The sequence below is a fragment of the Leiobunum rupestre genome, chromosome 1 (assembly GCF_980474605.1).
Source record: "Leiobunum rupestre chromosome 1, qqLeiRupe1.1.hap1, whole genome shotgun sequence".
In the NCBI taxonomy this organism is placed as follows: Eukaryota; Metazoa; Arthropoda; class Arachnida; order Opiliones; family Sclerosomatidae; genus Leiobunum; species Leiobunum rupestre.
Window position 1 is genome coordinate 93,569,960 of NC_143384.1, and position 18,782 is coordinate 93,588,741.

The 18,782-nt window shown below is 35.6% G+C and overlaps 1 protein-coding gene across 1 annotated transcript; it reads right to left on the reverse strand.

Moving 5' to 3' along the window:
• Positions 1–5,760: 5,760 nt before the first annotated feature.
• Positions 5,761–18,758, reverse strand: Dna2 (DNA replication helicase/nuclease 2). Its single transcript, XM_090169704.1, has 15 exons — positions 18,650–18,758; positions 18,481–18,543; positions 15,692–16,482; positions 15,235–15,628; positions 14,237–14,322; positions 13,128–13,377; positions 12,744–13,063; positions 12,247–12,435; positions 11,147–11,395; positions 9,725–10,029; positions 8,994–9,244; positions 8,143–8,336; positions 7,579–7,939; positions 5,994–6,182; positions 5,761–5,937 (listed from the first exon to the last, which is right to left on the reverse strand). The coding sequence occupies exons 1-15, from the start codon at positions 18,674–18,676 to the stop codon at positions 5,761–5,763; spliced, it is 3,846 nt and encodes a 1,281-aa protein (XP_090025830.1). The 5' UTR covers positions 18,677–18,758.
• Between the last annotated feature and the right edge of the window lie 24 nt (positions 18,759–18,782).

Genomic DNA, 18,782 nt, shown 5'->3' on the forward strand with positions numbered 1-18,782 from the left:
GAAATTCAAACTAATGTGTGGCCATTTACTAAAGATTAATATATATTTTTAATTTCAAACAGATTGTATAAATTAATCTGCTAATAACAGAGACAGAGGGGGGGGGGAGGACAAGTAAGGCACTTGCCTCCCCTCGAAACGTTCGTGGGGTTTTCGGCTCATTTTTAGTTTCACATCGAATATATATTCGAAGTGACACTATTGCTATGGACGGAATGTCGTTAGGTGTTGTTTGTTTGTCGTCGTCGGAGTCGTGGAAAGCGACGACACGGTAGATGGAGCTACACATCGAGCAGTTAGTTTGGCGGAAAGTTTGAATTATTGTAGTTAGTTTGAATTAAACAATGTCGTCGGCGTTGTCGTTAAGTGTTGTATGTTTGTTTGTCGTCGTGTCGCGAAGTTTGAATTAGACAACATTGAGCAGTTAGTTTGGCGGGAAGTTTGAATTAGACAACATTGAGCAGTTAGTTTAGCGGGAAGTTTGAATTAGACAACATTGAGCAGTTAGTTTGGCGGGAAGTTTGAATTAGACAACATTGAGCAGTTAGTTTGGCGGGAAATTTGAATTAAACAATGTCGTCGGCGCTGTGGAAAGCGACGACATGGTAGATAGAGCTACACATCGAGCAGTTAGTTCAGTGTCGGGAAGTTTGCAAGTTTGAATTAGACAATTTCTTTCGATTTGTTATAATAGGAATATTTCTTGACGTTGTAAATTAATTATAATTACTTATTTTCTAAGCTATATCACTGCCGTGCAAAGCACAAAGCATTAACGACCAAATTTTCGATTTACAGATTTTGGATTTATTTCTCCTTATTTTGTACGTTAAATTAAATTTTGAACTAATTTTCGAATTTAAAATTTTTGTTCTTAGAGAAATGACTTGTTGCAAAACGCATTATTTTAGGTTTTTGCATTATTTTCAAACCAAAAACGCATTAATGGGTTTATTTTCTTTAAAAGTCAAATCAAAACGCATTTTTTTAGCGTTTTAAGACATGGTTTTAATGATATTTCTGAAATATCGTTTGGCCTGTAAATTGTTTAGTACCAGAATATAATTTGAGTTGAAAAATCCAAGTCTACTATATAAACTTGAAAAAAGTAAGTTGGGGTATCTTAAGGCTTTTGTGCTTTGCACGGCAGATCAATAATCAAAAGAAAAATAATTAAAAATGTAATAGGATTAAATTGGCGGGAAGTTTGAATTAGACAATTTCTTTCGATATTAATTATAATTACTTATTTTCTAGGCTATATCAATAATTAAAAGTAAAAGAATTAAAAATGTAATAGGATTAGTTTGACGGGAAGTTTGAATTAGAATAGGATATTATAATAGGAATATTTCTCAACGTTGTAAATTAATTATAATTATTTATTTTCTAAGCTTTTTCAATAATTAAAATAACAATAATTAAAAATGTAATAGGATTAGTTTGGCGGAAAGTTTGAATTAGACAATTTCTTTCGATATGCTAGAATAGGATTATATAATAGAATAGAATTTATTGAACTAGAATATATACAAGCAAGCGTCGGCCAGCATCAGCGACAAAGAAATACATATAAAGCAATGGTTACAACGAGGTACAATGAAAGAAGTACACCGTTTAAGTTCAAACCCAACCCGAGGATAGCCAGAGTTCCTACACTACTGATGAGCCACAAATGGGCGAAACCGGTCTACTGTTATTGGAATCTCTGGCCTAAATTTTGACTTTTGATATACCATACCCATATGTTTGTCTAATTGGTTTTTGAAAGCACCGACGGAGGAACGCGTTTTAACCAAAGTAGGGAGGGAGTTCCAGTGGTTAACTATCCGCTGAGTGAAGAAATTTCACCGAATTGTGGAAGCACATCCAGTCTTGAAAATTTTCGGAGCATTTCGGCCACTCCAAATTATACGAAAAAAAGGTCCGGGTTGATAGAGTAAAGTCCATGTACAAGTTTGAATGTCTCCACTAGATCCGCCCGTAGACAGCGCGATTGCAGTTACTGCATGCCTATAGGCGCTTCAAGTGGTCTTCATATGAAAACCCGCGAAGACGTGAAACCATTTTTGTGGCTTTCCGTTGAACTCGTTCTATAGTATCAGTCTTTTATTGAGGTAGGATTCCAAATACTTGAACAATATTCGAGGTGCGGTCTGACGTAAGTCTTGAAGAGTATTTTAACCGATTTTTCGTCCAGGCGAGAGAAAGAGCGTCGAAGCAAAAATAGTACACGCGTTGTACTGGCGACCGCAGCTCGTACGTGGACGGTTGGACCTAAGAGACGTGATACTTTTATCCCCAAATCTCGAACTTGAGCACTGGAGCTTAAAGGTTGCCCCATTGAGAAATAGACGAACTGTGGGTTCGTTTTGCCGAGGTGCAAGATAGTGGATTTGCCTGCGTTAAAACTCATGCAGTTTTCCTTGGCCCAGGCTTCCACACCGCAGAGATCGTTTTGCAGATCCTGACAGTCGGCCAGAGAACGGATACGATTACCAAGTTTGCTATCGTCTGCAAAAAGTTGTATTAGCGAGTTCTTCACAGTAAGAGGTAGATCGTTGATGAAGATCAGAAATAGCACCGGACCCAAGACGGATCCCTGAGGAACCCCGCTCGAGACCCGCTGCCAGGGTGACCTTGAACCTCGGTAGCAGACACGCTGAGAACAGTCGGATAAAACTGGTACTTCCAAGGCACGCAGTTTAGACATCAGTAGAGTGGGAAACCGTGTCGAACGCTTTCTGAAGATCCAAAAAGATGAGGTCGTAATCGTGACCGTCATTTAGTGCGCTGTACAACGCATCAAAGGTTACCAGGAGGTTGGTAAAGCAGGATGTCTTAAGTAGAAAACCGTGCTGTACATCTGAGAAGAAGCCGCGAGCATCGAGGTGAGAGCATCCCGCACTGGAACTTCCAAGTTTTTGCACGGAAAACAGGTCAAGCCATAAGCCTATAACCTCCAAGTTTGAAACGCGCATAGCACCCTTTGTACCACCACTGGACGGGCGAAAAAGAAGAAATCAGGCGATAGTATCGGCACCTAGTAGAGATAAATTGAAGCTTCTTCCTTCCCCCTTTCTCTCTCTACGCACCTCTCTGTTATCAAAGCAGCTGGCATCATGCATTGCGGGACGTGTTAGGTTTTTCTTTTCCGCCAACGGGTGGATTTACCGCTGTACCTTCTCGCCAGTCGTTTGCTTGAACCAACACTGCCTTTCGATTCAAACTTAGGGTTGATAGGCTTATGGTCAAGCTGATCGGCCGGAATTCTTCCACTCGTGTTGTCGTCTGATACGATTTGGAAACCCTGCGACGTCACCATTGTAATTTGCCTATTGATAAAAACGGTAACTGTCATGGCGGCCACTATTAACACTACAGCTGTGACGTTACAAGTTTTCAAAATCGTATCAGACGATAACACTCTATTTGGCTTTTTCTTTAGGGGAATGACATCGGCTTGTTTCCAGATGGAAGGCAAGACACCCGTGGATAGCGACTGTTCATTATTACAGAGTAGTGGACCGGCCAATATAGAAGCACCCACCTTTAAAAGGCGAGGATGAATGTCATCCGGCCCGGGGGACTTGTCAACCTTGATGCGTGATAGGGCTCGTTTGACTACTCCATAAGTCAAGAGCAGTAGGCTGGCATCCGTGGAATCGTTAGCAAAGCCCGCAAAACCCCCCAAGAAAGCAGCCTCTGGATGGGCCTCCCGTTGGAAAACCGATTGGAAAAAATCGCTCATAGCACCGCTGATAATATCCGGGTCAGCACTAACTTGACCATAAGAAAGTTCTAGAACTGCAGGAGGTGCTCGAAGTTTGGTACTGCGCCCAACATAGGAGAAAAGTGCCATTGGGTTTGAACCAACTTGGTCAACCAAAAGAGATTCATAGCGAAATATTGCTCGACGAATATGAGAGACTAAAGCGTTGCGATGAACAGAGTACAGGTGCCGTGTGTATGATGTACGGTGGGAGATATATCTATGAAAAGCTCGACGTTTAGCCAAAATAAGACCTTGGGTTTTGCTAGACTACCATGGCTCGCAGCGAAGTTTATCCTGCTGGTTGGGCGCAGAGATAGTGGTGGGTATGGATTCGGCTCGTGCGGTGTGGATGAAATGGGTAAAGAGCATATAGTTTACTTCAATGGAGGTTTGAGCTTGTAGAGCCGCACGATAGAGCTCAAAATCCCCATGCCCATAGATGTATCGAATTGAGGGCTGAGACAAGTCAATCCTTTTTCCAAGTCGAAAGGTGCTCAAATTCAAATTGCAGTGGGGCTCCAATATTTAGAGAAGTTAGCATATCCCAGTCGAAGGTGAATACCAAGTCCAGGACGTTGGCATTGTCGGATCCTCTATATCGAGTAGGTTGGGTTACATGCTGCTGCAGAAGAGATACCTGACATGTTCGTAACAGTTTGCTGTTGAAATAGCGTTTACCTCTAGGAGTGGTACACGCCGTCCAGTCAATTGAGGGTGCATTGAAATAACCAAGAATCAGTACTCGGTTGCATAAACGGCAGACACGATTAAGAGTGTCCAGCAGCGTTTTGTCAAATTCCGCAGAAGCCGATAGAGAACAGTAACAGCAAATCAAAAAGATGATAACAATTTGTTGAGATTTCCGCCTAAGCAGGCTCTGACGTAGATAACACATCCCCCTTTTCGAGTGGAGGCATCACTTCTATAGGAGTCATAGCCAGAGAGAGTGTAGGCTTCTTCGGTGATACCCTCATGCAACCATGACTCGGTTACAGCAATTACATACGATTGGTTTCAGTTCCTGTAATTTGCTTAATATTGATTCAGCGTTGGTATAGATACATTTCAATGTTCAAGCGAGGGAGCCCTTAAACCAGTGGGGAGAGAACTTGCAAACTCCATGCCGAAGGAGTTGTTTTGAGTTTTTGATTGAACCCGGCTCCTCTTGCTGCGAGGCGAAAGTGCTAACAACTTACTTTAAAGTAAATTAAGTCTACTATTTTATGGTTTTTGAGAAGTTGGAGGGGTGGCTATTCCTGAAATTTAACCCAATTTTTTTTATGATTATCTTATACTTTAATATGATGCATAACCAAAGATTGCTGAGGATTGACTGATAATTAAGGGTGTAATAGTCTTGGTTAAGTGGGGTGGCGGAGTGGTTAGCACTTTCGCCTCGCAGCAAGAGGAGCCGGGTTTGATCCCAGCTTGTGGCACTCGGAACTACTCCTTCTGCGTTGAGTTTGCAAGTTCTCTCCCCACTGGTTTAAGGGGTTTTCCCCCGAGATCTTCGGTTTCCCCTTCCATAAAAACTTGTTGAGGTTAACGGTAATAGTTAAGTGTAGGGAGCTGTTGGCTCGAACGCGTGGCATGCAGGGCTTTCCACCACCCTCCTACGCATTGTAACCCGGCCACCTGAATTAATGGCTTCAAAAGTTGCTCGACGACTTAGGCCTAAGGTGGTGCCTTGGGTATTAGCCTAGCTGATTATTATGATTTTATTTATGGTCTTGAAAACATGGACCATTATGTTATCTGTAATATTTTTCAAATTCGTGATTTTACCATTTAATTTTCTGATATATCTTATTTTAAAGCGCGCAGGCTAAGTCGATGCCCAATCGTGAGCGGTCATGAAAATAATGTTAGAAGGTAATTGTGACGATTGGTACTGCCCCTAAAAAGATACTTATTGTAAATGGCGAAATAAATTGTGACAAACTTCTTATAAATTCCAATTCATTTTATTACTAAACATTTTGGTTTTAAATTAAAATTGAATTTGAAACATTTAAAATTTGGTTGTTTTTTAGTATTTCAAAAAGACGAAAGAATGGACGATATAATTTTAATGTTACTATATCCCCGATTAAAATCAGTTTAGTTTTGGCCCTTGTTAATGCCACATTTAGTCTCTTGAAATCTTGAAGTATTTCTCCAGGCTAAAAGAATGAAAAGTTTATTACTACTATATTAAAACTATATAATTTCTATTCACCTTAATATCGCCCCTGCATTTGCTTCTTACACATGAAAATATAATAACGGATTTGTCACGTCCTTGATATTGATCAACAGTATTAATTTCAACTTTATTTGCAAAGAGATTCAATTTGTTCGAAATTAGTCTTATTTGGTCTCTGTATGGACTAATAACACCCAAATCTGCTTCATCAATTTTACCAATCTATGAATATAAATCGAAAACAGTGGTATAATAATCATAGGTGCTCATCCCTAGTCACTAAAGACCTATTAACACGTGCAAGATTTTAAAAGTTATCCGACAAAGAAAATTACTTGTAACGACCAGTAAGTTCCTTTCAAAATTAACTTATTCAGTTATATTTGTACTGATTGTTGTTTAATATTTTTTAAAGGTGTTGTACCATTAATAGGTTAACTTATAAAAATTACTCAATTTTAATAATAGGGAAAGTATTGGTCATAAAACCAGCTTTTTTAATAAGTTGAACAAAAAATAAGAACCACGATAAATTGTTGAAATTTTCCCTTCACTAACATGGAACAACACTGTTGTGTAAATTTTCTCAGAGGGAGTAATATTTACATGATTAAATTTGTTGTGAAAAATTTCAGAAATCTGATAAACTAGAACTATGATGGTATATCATGCAATCATGTAGGAATAGTATGGTAATAATAATAATCAGCTAAGCTAATACCAAAGGAACCGAATTAGGCCTGTCATTTATCGACTTTCAATGCCATTAATTCAGCTGGCCGGGTAATTTTTATTAAGTCTCAAATGCCTATGAACCAGCGGGCCGCTAAAATAACGGGAGACCTAGTGGTCGACTTTTAACATGATATTGAAAACCGAACTTGAAGCTATTTAACGAATGCTGATGGAGAAAACAGAGCCCAGCCTTAGGCATTTCAAATAAAATTTTTGTGTTTTGTAAATACGCTTAAGAACGAGTTTGAAATATTCAAACTTTCCATGTTTTTATCCTTATAAATAGACAAAGCGATCTACCGATCCAATGTAAAAGTCTACCTCAAGCATCCCCTTTCTAAAATTGATCCCCTCCAGCGAGCAGCACATTGTCAACAGGGTGTTGGATTAAACACCACCTTGTCTATACTATTCCTTCAGGAGGCCGCTTATGGCCATATGGCAAATAGCTACTGAAATTATAGTGGGGTGGCGGAGTGGTTAGCACTTTCGCCTCGCAGCAAGAGGAGCCGGGTTCGATCCCAGCTTGTGGCACCGGGTGGAAACTCGGAACTTCTCTTGCGTTGAGTTTGCAAGTTCTCTCCCCACTGGTTTAAGGGGTTTTCCCCAGAGTTCTTCGGTTTCCCCTTCCATAAAAACTTGTGGAGGTTAACAGTAATAGTTAGTGTAGGGAGCTGTTGGAGTGAAGGGCGTGCCACCACCCTCCTACACATTGTAACCTGGCCACCTGAATTAATGGCTTTAAAAGTCGCTTGATGACTTAGGCCTAAGGTGGTGCCTTGGGTATTAGCCTAGCTGATTATTATATTAAACCGTTATTATTGGTAGATGGTACCACCCAAGACAACTAATTAGTGTGAAAATGAAACTAAAGTAACTTTACCTTAATTAGTTTCTCCACAATTTTAGAGGCAATCTCAGCTTCTACTTCGTTACTTATTTGGCCTTGATCATTGTTTGTTTCTTCAGCAGGCAACTCATGGGTATTGATAAATAAAACTGCATCATCAATATTTGTAGAAAAGATTTTAGCCCATTCGTTAAATATCTGCTCTTTAACAATGTTCGAGATAGGCATCGTGGCATTTGCCACTTCGTCATTTCCCACTTCTAATTTTCCATTGTATGTAAATTCATTAGCAATACGCATAATTTCTCTATTCATTCGATATTGGGTATTTAATTCAACAATACTTTCGGGTGACTCTAAACATTCGAACAAACTTTGACAAATTCCTTTTGTCCTGAAATAAATAAGTTAACCATTACATTCAGAAACAGGATAAAACTTAAAGCGGTTTTGGGGATCAAAATTATCCCTTATTGTATTAAGTGTTGATCAAGCATTTTTAAATAATTGGATAGTATTTTACTATGGGTTTGCTACACTTGAAAAATTTAAAGAGCGCTAATGTATGACATCTCCAGCACAATACTTGATACTTACTTAGCCATATCACTTTGAGCCAAAGGGGGAAGTTGTTTAGAATCACCCACCAACACAAATGTTTTGGCAAGAAAAAGTGGACCTAAGCAAACAGTCTGTAGAACTTGAGACGCTTCATCAACGATACAAATATCAAAAGTTCTCCTTTGAAATATTGGTTCATTTACGCTCAAACACGTGGTCGCAACTACAGGCTATGAAAAAAACGCATGGTAACATTAAAAAATATAAAAATGCTTCAAAATGACACATAAATTGTATATGTATAGACAAGCAACATGCAAAAATTCTGCCAAGTCATTTATGAATAGCTCAAAATAAATTTAATTTTAAGAAATGTCATGATACTAATTTGTATATTGGTAGCACCACGTCTTTGCTCATGTTGTCATGTTTCTTATTTGTAAATCTTGGTAGCAAGTTCTTGATAATATTTTGTAAAATACTTAGTAGATGGACACCTGCTAGGTTCAGAATTTGAAAGCAATGCAGCTAGGAGCTCGGATTTGTATTAAATCTAATTATTTAATATAACGCAATTGGTATTGTTATTTGCATAGTAATAGAAAGCCAATCCAGGATGGATGAAAAGTAAAGCTAGATATTATAGCAATAGATTAAGATGAAAAGTGAAATAGTAGCTAGAAAAGGCTTAAGATTAACCAGTTGTTCATTTACCTGCATAGTAATAGAAAGCAAAAGTAGTGTGGAAGAACAGAAAAGAGAAATGGTATCCGGAGCAGGCTTAAGATCAAAAAGTTGTTCACTGTTGTTTCGTGCCATCTCGCGTTCTAATTTGGAAAGTATATACCGTTCTTATATCATACCTTCAAAATAAGTGGTTAACTTACAACAGATTTGAATAAAGCTGCTAATTCATCTACTGATTTCAATTCCTTCGTTTGGAAATCGGATGAGAAGTGGACCAGTTCAGGATGTACCTTAGACCCTTTACCCATCCTCAAAAAACCAAAATTGCAATTCTTTGCTTTTAGTTTTAGCAATATATTGTCTACTGCTGAATGAGTGTAGCTCGTTAATAATACTGATTTCCCTAAAAACACTAGAGCTTCAACCATTGTCACAATTGTTGTGGTTTTTCCTATAAAAGAATGAAAAAACCTATGCAGGTAAATTATGTACAGTCTTTTATTTAAAATCAAGAACTTAATTGGGTTACTGAGAAAAAAGAAAACCACCTTCCATGGCAGTTAGAATGATCTATAACCTAAGCTACTACTTCAAACGAAAATGATCCATCTTCCCAATTGTATTGTACCATCTTTATGAGATAACAAGATGAGGTTGCTGTACGCTACTTCACCCAAATCCATTTTCTTTTCCTTAATTTTCTTTCCATGATACGGTTTCTTAGTGATGGTGGTGAGACAATGAATTTGAAAACACATGTTACGTACATCTAACATTACATTTAATTTAAATGGTGTCAATGTATACTTTGACATTCTATTATACATATATAATTTAATGGGAATACTTCTGGTTTTCTGTAAACAGGTTACCTTGTACTTTCTCAGTAACCTAAATGAGTTTTCGTTAGAATATAATTGATTCATCTAACCAGTCCCAGGCATCCCCTGAATTAATACGTAATCCTCAGCTGTTAAAACTTTCATGACAGCTCGTTGCTGTACTCCGTTCAAATTTTTTAACTGAGTTTTTAGTGAATTTAAAACACACTTTTCTAAGCGGTCTTTAAATTTGGGTTGGCATTTATCAATGACTATATCTCTAAGTTTATTTATCATAGCATTGTTTGTCATTAACTTCACCAAATTACAGTAATTAGCAGATATTACTATAGTAGAGTTGTAAACGTCAACTGAAAATGTTTCGCTGGTCCAATTGGGTCGTTTAGAAAGATTTCTAGAAACAAAAATTTTGTTAAATTAAACAGCTATATTAAGAGCTTTGAGAGATCTTGGACAAATGTAACAGCATCAACAAGAATTAACAAAACCAAGCACAACTGAGAGAAAAGAATTCATACATTTCCTTGGTGTACTCGTTTTAATTTTGTTAATTTCAGAGATGTGATAGTGGATCACTAATACTATATTTAAAATCAATAAAATAGTATTTCAATAATATTGAATTTATTTAAATAACACCATTTTCTTAATTTATTTCATTTTGCTTTATAACTAATATCATATGTAACATAATTACTCATAAGTGTGCCTCTGTTTAACATCTCTGTATTAAAAATTTAAATCAGACCTTGTTTCATAGCCACCAAAGAAAATACGGACTAACATCGCATAAAACTGGTTTTAACTTCCTTCCCTCCCTGCCAGAACTAGTTTTGATGACGATAAAACTGTTATCGACTGGAAAGTGACGTCAATTACGTCATATCCTTGCAACAAGGTCTCATTTGAAAAAGTTCTTTCTGACACACTTATGAGTAATTATGTTACATATGCTAATATGTAAATATAATTTTTTTTAATTTTTACTACCTGCAAATTGACAATCAGTTAAAAAAATACCCTGCATAGTAGAAAATGCCACTAGAGCCCACAGCTATGTTTGTTTGTTCTCATTTGCCACAATCTGAACTAGACAAATTCTATAATTAAATCAGTGCCCCAAAGAATATATTTATTTATATGCCTACTTGGGGATGTCTACCAGCATGCACCAACCCTTAAATAAAATTGGTCAGGCTCCCTAAATCATGCGTAGGAGAAATTGAAATAAGTCTTCATCCAATTTCCTTATTCAAACCATAAGTCTATTATAGTATCCCATAATTATAAAGGTTTTACTGAGTGCTATTCATGGAATGACATTATTCCAGGACAAACATTGTCCTCCAGCCAGAGTTGTCATACATTTTTCTCAAGGTGGGGGGGGGGGCTGTCACAAACTTTGAATTACTTAATAATCACAGCTACAAACAACACAGGAAGATACATATGGAAAAATATTATAGAATTATGTTCAAACTAATCATTAAAAAATTATGAAAGTCCATTACTTGTCAAGTAACAAATGAATTTTCTCAGCTGTAATTTCTTTGATACTTCCAATTGCTATTGCTAATTCTGGAGTAGCTTTTTCACAGCTCACTACTACTGTATCATTTACTTTTAGCGCTGTAGACTTAAGTTTGATACTATTGAATGTCTCAACCTTTGCCAGCACATGATGGAACGGTCCATTTGCACTATCAACTGCAACTACGTTAATAACTTTCATTTGACAAAGACTTGTTCCTCTCATTTCCCTGTTATAAAACAAGATTTATATGTACATTTTAATTTATAGCTGGAATTTAATTAATTAATCAGAAATGTATTAGTTATCTTTCACAAGAGAAGAATATATCTACACAGAAAGTCCTCGAGTAATTTAATTAACTATTGTTTCCAATATCTTGGCAAAACTAGCTAGATTAAAAGAGGCTAAAACGTTCAAAAATAATATTTAAGAGCAGTATTAAGTACAGTACTGCTTAGAACAAAGTTCGCTAAGCGAGCGCTCGCTTAAAACGGCGCTAATGGGGGAGACACGTGAGCTAGGGCTACTGCTAGGGCTGCTGCGACACCCCCGCTTTGCTTTAAGCGAGCACTCGTTTAGTGAACTTTGTTCTAAGCAGTACTGTAGGATGTTTGATGGTGGATCATTGAAATTCATTGAGTGCTATCATCTTACGCAAAACTCAGATGTGAGCTGGCATTCCTTTTAGCTAAGTGGAATATGCTTTGTTGAAGATTCTGCTTAACAACTCAATACAAAAAGTAGGGAAAGATCCCATCATAACAGACCTCGGTATCACAACCTTTTTTCGCAGACATTCCTCCATAAGGTAATCAATCAAATAGAAGATTCTGCTAAACTCTTATTATACTGTATCAGGTGCATATTTGGGATTTCAATTTAAATTACGGCTCTGACTACCCCACCAAATCAATAAAACACATTGATAACACACTTAAATAATGGATGTGTGCTTGTAACAGATAAGGGCCTTTAGTGGGCCATTATGAAAAACCCAACTATTTAAACGTTTTTTACAGAATTGAATCTGACTCTGAATCATGAACTATACTGGTACTAAGAAAATAATTAACTCACCTTTTCTTTGGTTCATCATTCCAAAATGACTTATTAACGTTTCGTTTCATATTGGCTACCGCTTCCATTTGAATTAAACCAAACCAGTGAATAAAATAATTTAAGTGGGCATCACTCAAATGAATAGTGGTAGCTGAAACTAAATCGTTACGTTCCTTTGGCACTGCGTCAGTAGCTGTTTCTATTGTCCTAAAAAAACACAATAAAGGTTACTAAGCTAATATTTGTAGAAGTTTATGATAAACCCTTCAGGGGAAGTATCTAACTCCCTATTCCTGTGTAACACTGACTAAAGTATGAAGTTACCACTATGTCATCTGAATTTGGGATTTTTCTATATTACTTGAATTGTTACTCATGCACATGCAGAAACATCGGAATGTCACAGACGATCAAAATGACATTACAAAGAAAACGTCCAGGTAAACACTTCACAATCAAGGAGTTTCTTCACAAAATTTTAATAATAATACATTTTGGCATAAAAGAACTGATACCTTTCAGTGATTGCGCAGGGTAGCAACAAAGGGCACTTTTCGCAGTTCTTGTACCTGGCAATGGGAGTGGGCAACACACAATTTGCAGTATTTATTGTAGATAAATATTTTGCCAAATCATTTCTCATTTGTAAAAGCCCATTTTGCTTGTTTGACTGGGCTTCAACATATTTCATTGCTGGTGATCCTTGTAGGTAAAGTAACAATCCACCTTGAGGATCTAGGTATCGTTCATTCATCATCATAGAATAAAGGATTATTTGGCCTTGATGTTCGACAGAAAAACTTGGTTTTCCAGTTTTCAACTCTATAGGAAAATACTAATAAGAGAAGAAAAAGTGTAAATATCTGTAATCCCTCAATAATTCTTTATAATAATAGTACTTTAACAACTCTTGAATTCCCTTTGTGTAGAGTAACTTTGGCAGTAATATCTACTTTTCCTTTGAGGCCTAATTTGGGTGACCAAAAATTTTCTTCAATATCGGTTACTTCTATCAACTGAGCCTTTTCAGAAGTGTCCGATAATAAATTTTCCTTTTTGATCAAAAACCTTTCTATCCACGTTTTAATTGGGTTTAGGTACTCAGTCACACCATTTTCCACTTCTTTGAAACTAATATTTTGGGCGTATCTATTTTATTGAAACATATTTTAGCTAAAAAAATATAATTACCAGTTTTTTTAATTTGAAATAAGTAAAATCCACTTTGGTACAATAAATTTATACTTTAAACATCATTTTCATGTTGGTTATGCTGTCAAATTTATAGTAGTCAAAAAGAAGTAAATTTCAAATGAAAGGCAAGATACTTCATAGCTAAAATCGTTTATTTACATAATAAAAATGGCTAGTATCTTGTCTTTCAATTGAAATTTCTATTTATTAAATTCCATGGCCTATTACAATTTTAAAACATATGATTATACTAGTCATTTTAATGTACTTCTAATTTTACAAATAGTACAAGAGTGTACTATGGGGCGCCAAACCGGAAAAAACTAAATAACATTTCTAGAAATATTTTAACATTGATATGATGGCACTGGTACCGTTGCTGATATGATGGCACTGGTACCGTTGCTGATATGATGGCACTTGTACCATCATCAACGGTACAAGTGCCATCATCAACGGTACAAGTGTCATCAGAGTTCGCCATTACAGTGTTCACACTCAACTCTACGACGCGTTCAATTGGAAACTACGAGAGCTGCTTTCTCTCTAATATTCCTAGAAACGTTAAATTATTTCTAGAAATGTAAAAATATTTCTAGAAATGTAAAAATATTTCTAGAAATGTAAAAATATTTCTAGAAATGTTATTTAGTTTTTTTCCGGTTTGGCGCCCCATACAGTGTTTTTCATTCCAGGGAGTATGATAAGAAATTAAGGGCTGAATTATTTCATAACAATGAGAAATTTGGGATCATAGAGAAAAAAGGAGAAGATCCTAGACTTCCATGAATATATAATATAAAGCAAATCATACATATCTAGGAGAACCTTTGGGCTTCTTAGATGGCTATTCATTATCTTCGTAAGACTCTCCAAAGAACAAATAGATTTCTCCATAGCCTGTGTAATAGAAACAATTACACATTAAAAACAATTATTTTATTGAATTAAACTTAATGCGGACATGAGCTTTCAACTTTTATAGGTACATATCTAAGACGCACATGCCATATGAATAAAACAAACACAATGGAAACCACGATTTGTTTTACACCAAAAATATTGTTAAATTAAAAATGCTTTTTTACAAAATTTATATGGTTAAAAGAGAAAAATGAAGTACACCATTGATTTGAGCCAAGACTAAAAACTATCGTTCTAAATTTAAAATCCAACTCAAAAGTAAACTTGGACATATAAGATAGGCCCATTAAGTTTTGCAATGATGAATTGAACGTGTAAGTATTATGGGTTAATGCTCTAATATGTTACTTCATACATGGATTAATTAACTAAGGGATGTTCCACCCCCGTAGAACTCTCTCGACTGTTCCAAAATCATTTCAGCAGCGCATACGCAAATCACCTTTTTACCGATACAACCGGATACAAGTTTTGATTTTTTTCCCGCGTGTAATATATTAATAAAACCCACTGCAACTGCCTGTCCACGTTTGTTTGTATAGATAAAAATTAAATTTCCACTATTGGCGCTTTTCGCTGATAGGTGGCATTCGGAACAGGCAACTTCGATATTTTTGAACCCATGGAACATCCCATAGTTAATTAATCCATGCTTCATATAACCCCAGGCTGTAATAAGAAATTCATTAACCGAAGCAGTGATCACTTATGAGATTCATTTTTACTTTGCCATTTACAGCGACCAGCTGAAAGGAAAACGTTCTAGTACGCTATGGTAATACTATTTTAACATCTAGCAAGGGGAGTGGATGTTAAAATTTCACAGCATTTTCAAAAACCATTTTGCTAAATAGTATATCTCTAAATCAAATAGGTAATGATACATACAGTTTGGAAAATTTGATGAACTACAGATCCAACAAGCATGGCGCGATTACCACATTCCCATCTTTTGAAAATTTCTCCAAGAACAACCTTTCTTTTACAAAATAAAGTGGATGAAATCGCGGTGCTCGATATGAGGACATCTGGGTTGACAACCACCAATCCTTTATTTGCAGTTATCATGAAGTTATTGCCTTCACACTCAACACCCAAAATATGAATGACATCATCGTTTTTAACATCAGTATGAACCCAAAAATCTTGCAAGGAACAAGACACCCTCAAAGCTGTATCCATGTTTTCAATACAAGGCTTTAATGTCAATACTTTTTCTCTGCATGATACATCATAGACTGATTTAACAATGAATCGAACTTGACCATTTGGCATATTTTCCCTTAAAAAAAATACTAATAGTTACGATACATTTTGTGAGTACATCAAACACACCTAAACTCACTTTTCATCAAAATCCTTGAATGGTGACATATCGTCAAATGCTTCACTAAGGTCAGAACTTTCATAAGAATGAGGTAGATTTTGGGATTTGATATTAAAAACCTCCTTTAAAGGCTGCATGTTCAGAGCAAATTCTGATTTTAACAAGGTCATCTTGGAACTACAAGGACCTTCTTCAATTATATTCAAGCATTCAATATTTTTATTAAAACAGTCTGGGCTCTGGTCAGAATTGGTTGAATTATATACTAAAGATGTGGAATGTTTCATACTATGGTGATTCGATGTAAATAAATTCTTCTTAGCAGGAGAGTTCATAGTACGGAACCTTTTAACTATTTGTTTTGAATTAGGAGATACATTAGTAATTTCACTTGCTCTTTTGTTTACAAATACATTCTGATTAATTGATATGGTTTTGACTTTTAACCGACTTGTTGGCCTGCTGGATGGAGGAGTTGGTGAAATTAAAGTAAGATCATTGAACGAATCCTGTTTTTTAGAACATGTAGCTGCAACACTATTAAATTTGCTGAATGACATCGTATAACTCTTGAAATCACTATCAGGTGTTGGTGGAATTGTATCTTCATCACTCCATATGGGCGATTTGGTTTCCATTATAAAAATGTCATGTGACAATAGTTTGTGGTTTTGTGGTGTTTTCTTTGTAATTGGTGTTGGCGGTAAAAACTCACAATCATCACTAATAGTATTAGGATCCATAGCTTCTGATGGAATTTTGCTATCACAACTGGAAGGTTTTATTGTCGTAAATAGTGATTTCTTTGTCTGAAAAAAATACGCACACAATTACTCTATAACAATAATTAAAAGAATGGATCTTTTCAGTTAGAGTTATTTATAAATATCCAAACTATAAGAACTAGTCCCAGTTCTCTAATTTTAAAGGACCACACATTCGTTTAATATTATTAGCTTAGGTAATATGAAAGATGAAATTCAGGAATATGATTGTTCAGATCTGCTATCAAGCTGTTTGGAAGAAGATAGGTTTTCATCCACTTTTTCAAATGGAAATGTGGCCCTTTAAACTGCCGAACGGGTAATTCCACAACAATTGGTCAAAGGTTCTCAACCCTACCCCCAGGGTTGGCTGATTTAAATCAATTTGACTTCAATGGAAGAATAAAAAAAAAGGCAAAAAATAGGTTATTAAAAAATTGAAATACACAGAAAATCTGAACAAACTAAAATATTAAATAATAATTAAATTTTATTAAGATTTAATTTAATTCAAGATTAGCTAACTGATAAAATTAAAATATCCATTAATTATACAGGAAAAGTGCCATTAATTGTATAAAAATACATTTATTCAATAAAATCAAAAAAATCAATTGATCTGATTTTTATTAAATCAAAAAAGTGCCAACCCTGCTACCCCACAGATTTCTTTTAAAATAAGTTTTTGGGGTCCTTTTACATTTCTCGAGAACTAAAAATATTAGTCATTTACTGGGATTTTAGCATTTTATAATTCGAAATAAATAATTAAAATAATAGTTAAGGTTAAGAGCAAAGGTAAAAGATTTTAACCTACATGAAAGAGGTCAAGGGTCAAATGTACGAAGTTTCTAAAATTATTTATGAAATTTGCAGGATAATGTCTTTCAATCAATGTTTGTTTCATTAAAATCGGATAATTTTTCATTAAGATATTTACTTGCCTATTTCAGGGGTCAATACCATTTTTGCCATTATTTATTGCAAAAAATAACCCCAAGAACGAATTTTAAAAGAAATCTGAGGGGGTAGAGTTGACAACCTGTGACCATTTGTCGTGGACCTGACAGTGGCGTAGCTAGGGGGGGCACAGGGGGCACCTGCCCCCCCGAAACGTATGGTCGTACATACAAATATTTTTATTTTTTTACTTTTTTTTCAATGGTGTGCCCCCCCCCCCTGAAACAAAATCCTGGCTACGCTACTGGGACCTGAACTGTTTTTCATTTTTTTTTGGTACATAATATATCTCTTACGACAATTTTATTCTGACAAGTTCAACACAAATTCCAACGGGTTACCTTAAATGTGGAAGTATCCATCGATTCACATCTAAAAGTTACTGCATTTCACAATGTAAAAATTAATTTAAATCATATTTTTCCTATGTAATTTTTTTATAAAGTCACAAAAATGTTTAAAAATAGCATGAGCCTGGGAAGGTACATATGGCAATTAGCTAATATTATTATTAAGGGTGACATGGGAAAGTGAAATTAACTGAGCACTCCCAACCGAGGTGCATTTTGCCGCCATTGTTTTTAAGTCAGGATTCTTACTAGTACCAATCAGATGAAAATGCATATTCAGTTGAAAATGCTCTAAAAGTAGGCCAGTTACCAATATATAGATACCCAGTATAAATTCTACAGTGGTGTAGAGGTAGAAACGTAAGTGCTGTCTCGCAATGTGTACATGAGCTCCACTCAGTGTTAAATAAAGGTATTTACATGGTACTTAAAGCTGGGAGAAACAGGTATTGATTAAATGTGCTATCTATAAAATACCACAGGTTTAGCACAATTACTATTATATACCCAATAAAGTTGTACTTATGACTGCGAATTACACATGTTCTTCTGCTAGAACACATGTATTAACTATTCAGTATCTCATGTTACTTACTCCAGAAGAATAAAATAGAAAAATGGCAGTAATCAGAAATTTATAAACCCAAATTATCAGTGATTGTTTGTTGGATGCATTTTCACTTTGCCATAAATGGACATGTAAAATGATTAATTCAAATATTAAAATATTTACCAGAAAAGATGTAATGCTGGGTTGCCCTGAAGGTTTTTCATTTATGGTTTTTCTTATTAAACTCTGCAAGAAATGAGAGTTATAGTTTAAAATGTATGGACCAAGTACAGAAGAGCACCAATGTTTATTTTAAATTATATTTTAATTCTTAAAATATAAATTTACTCACAGAAGTAGATAGCTTTGATTTCTTCATGGTGTTATCAAATTTAGGGCAAGACCTTAACGGGAAAACGTACTTAGATTTAGGGCTAAACTAAAAACCTTGTATTCATTCTGCAGCAAAGTTTAAAAATACAACT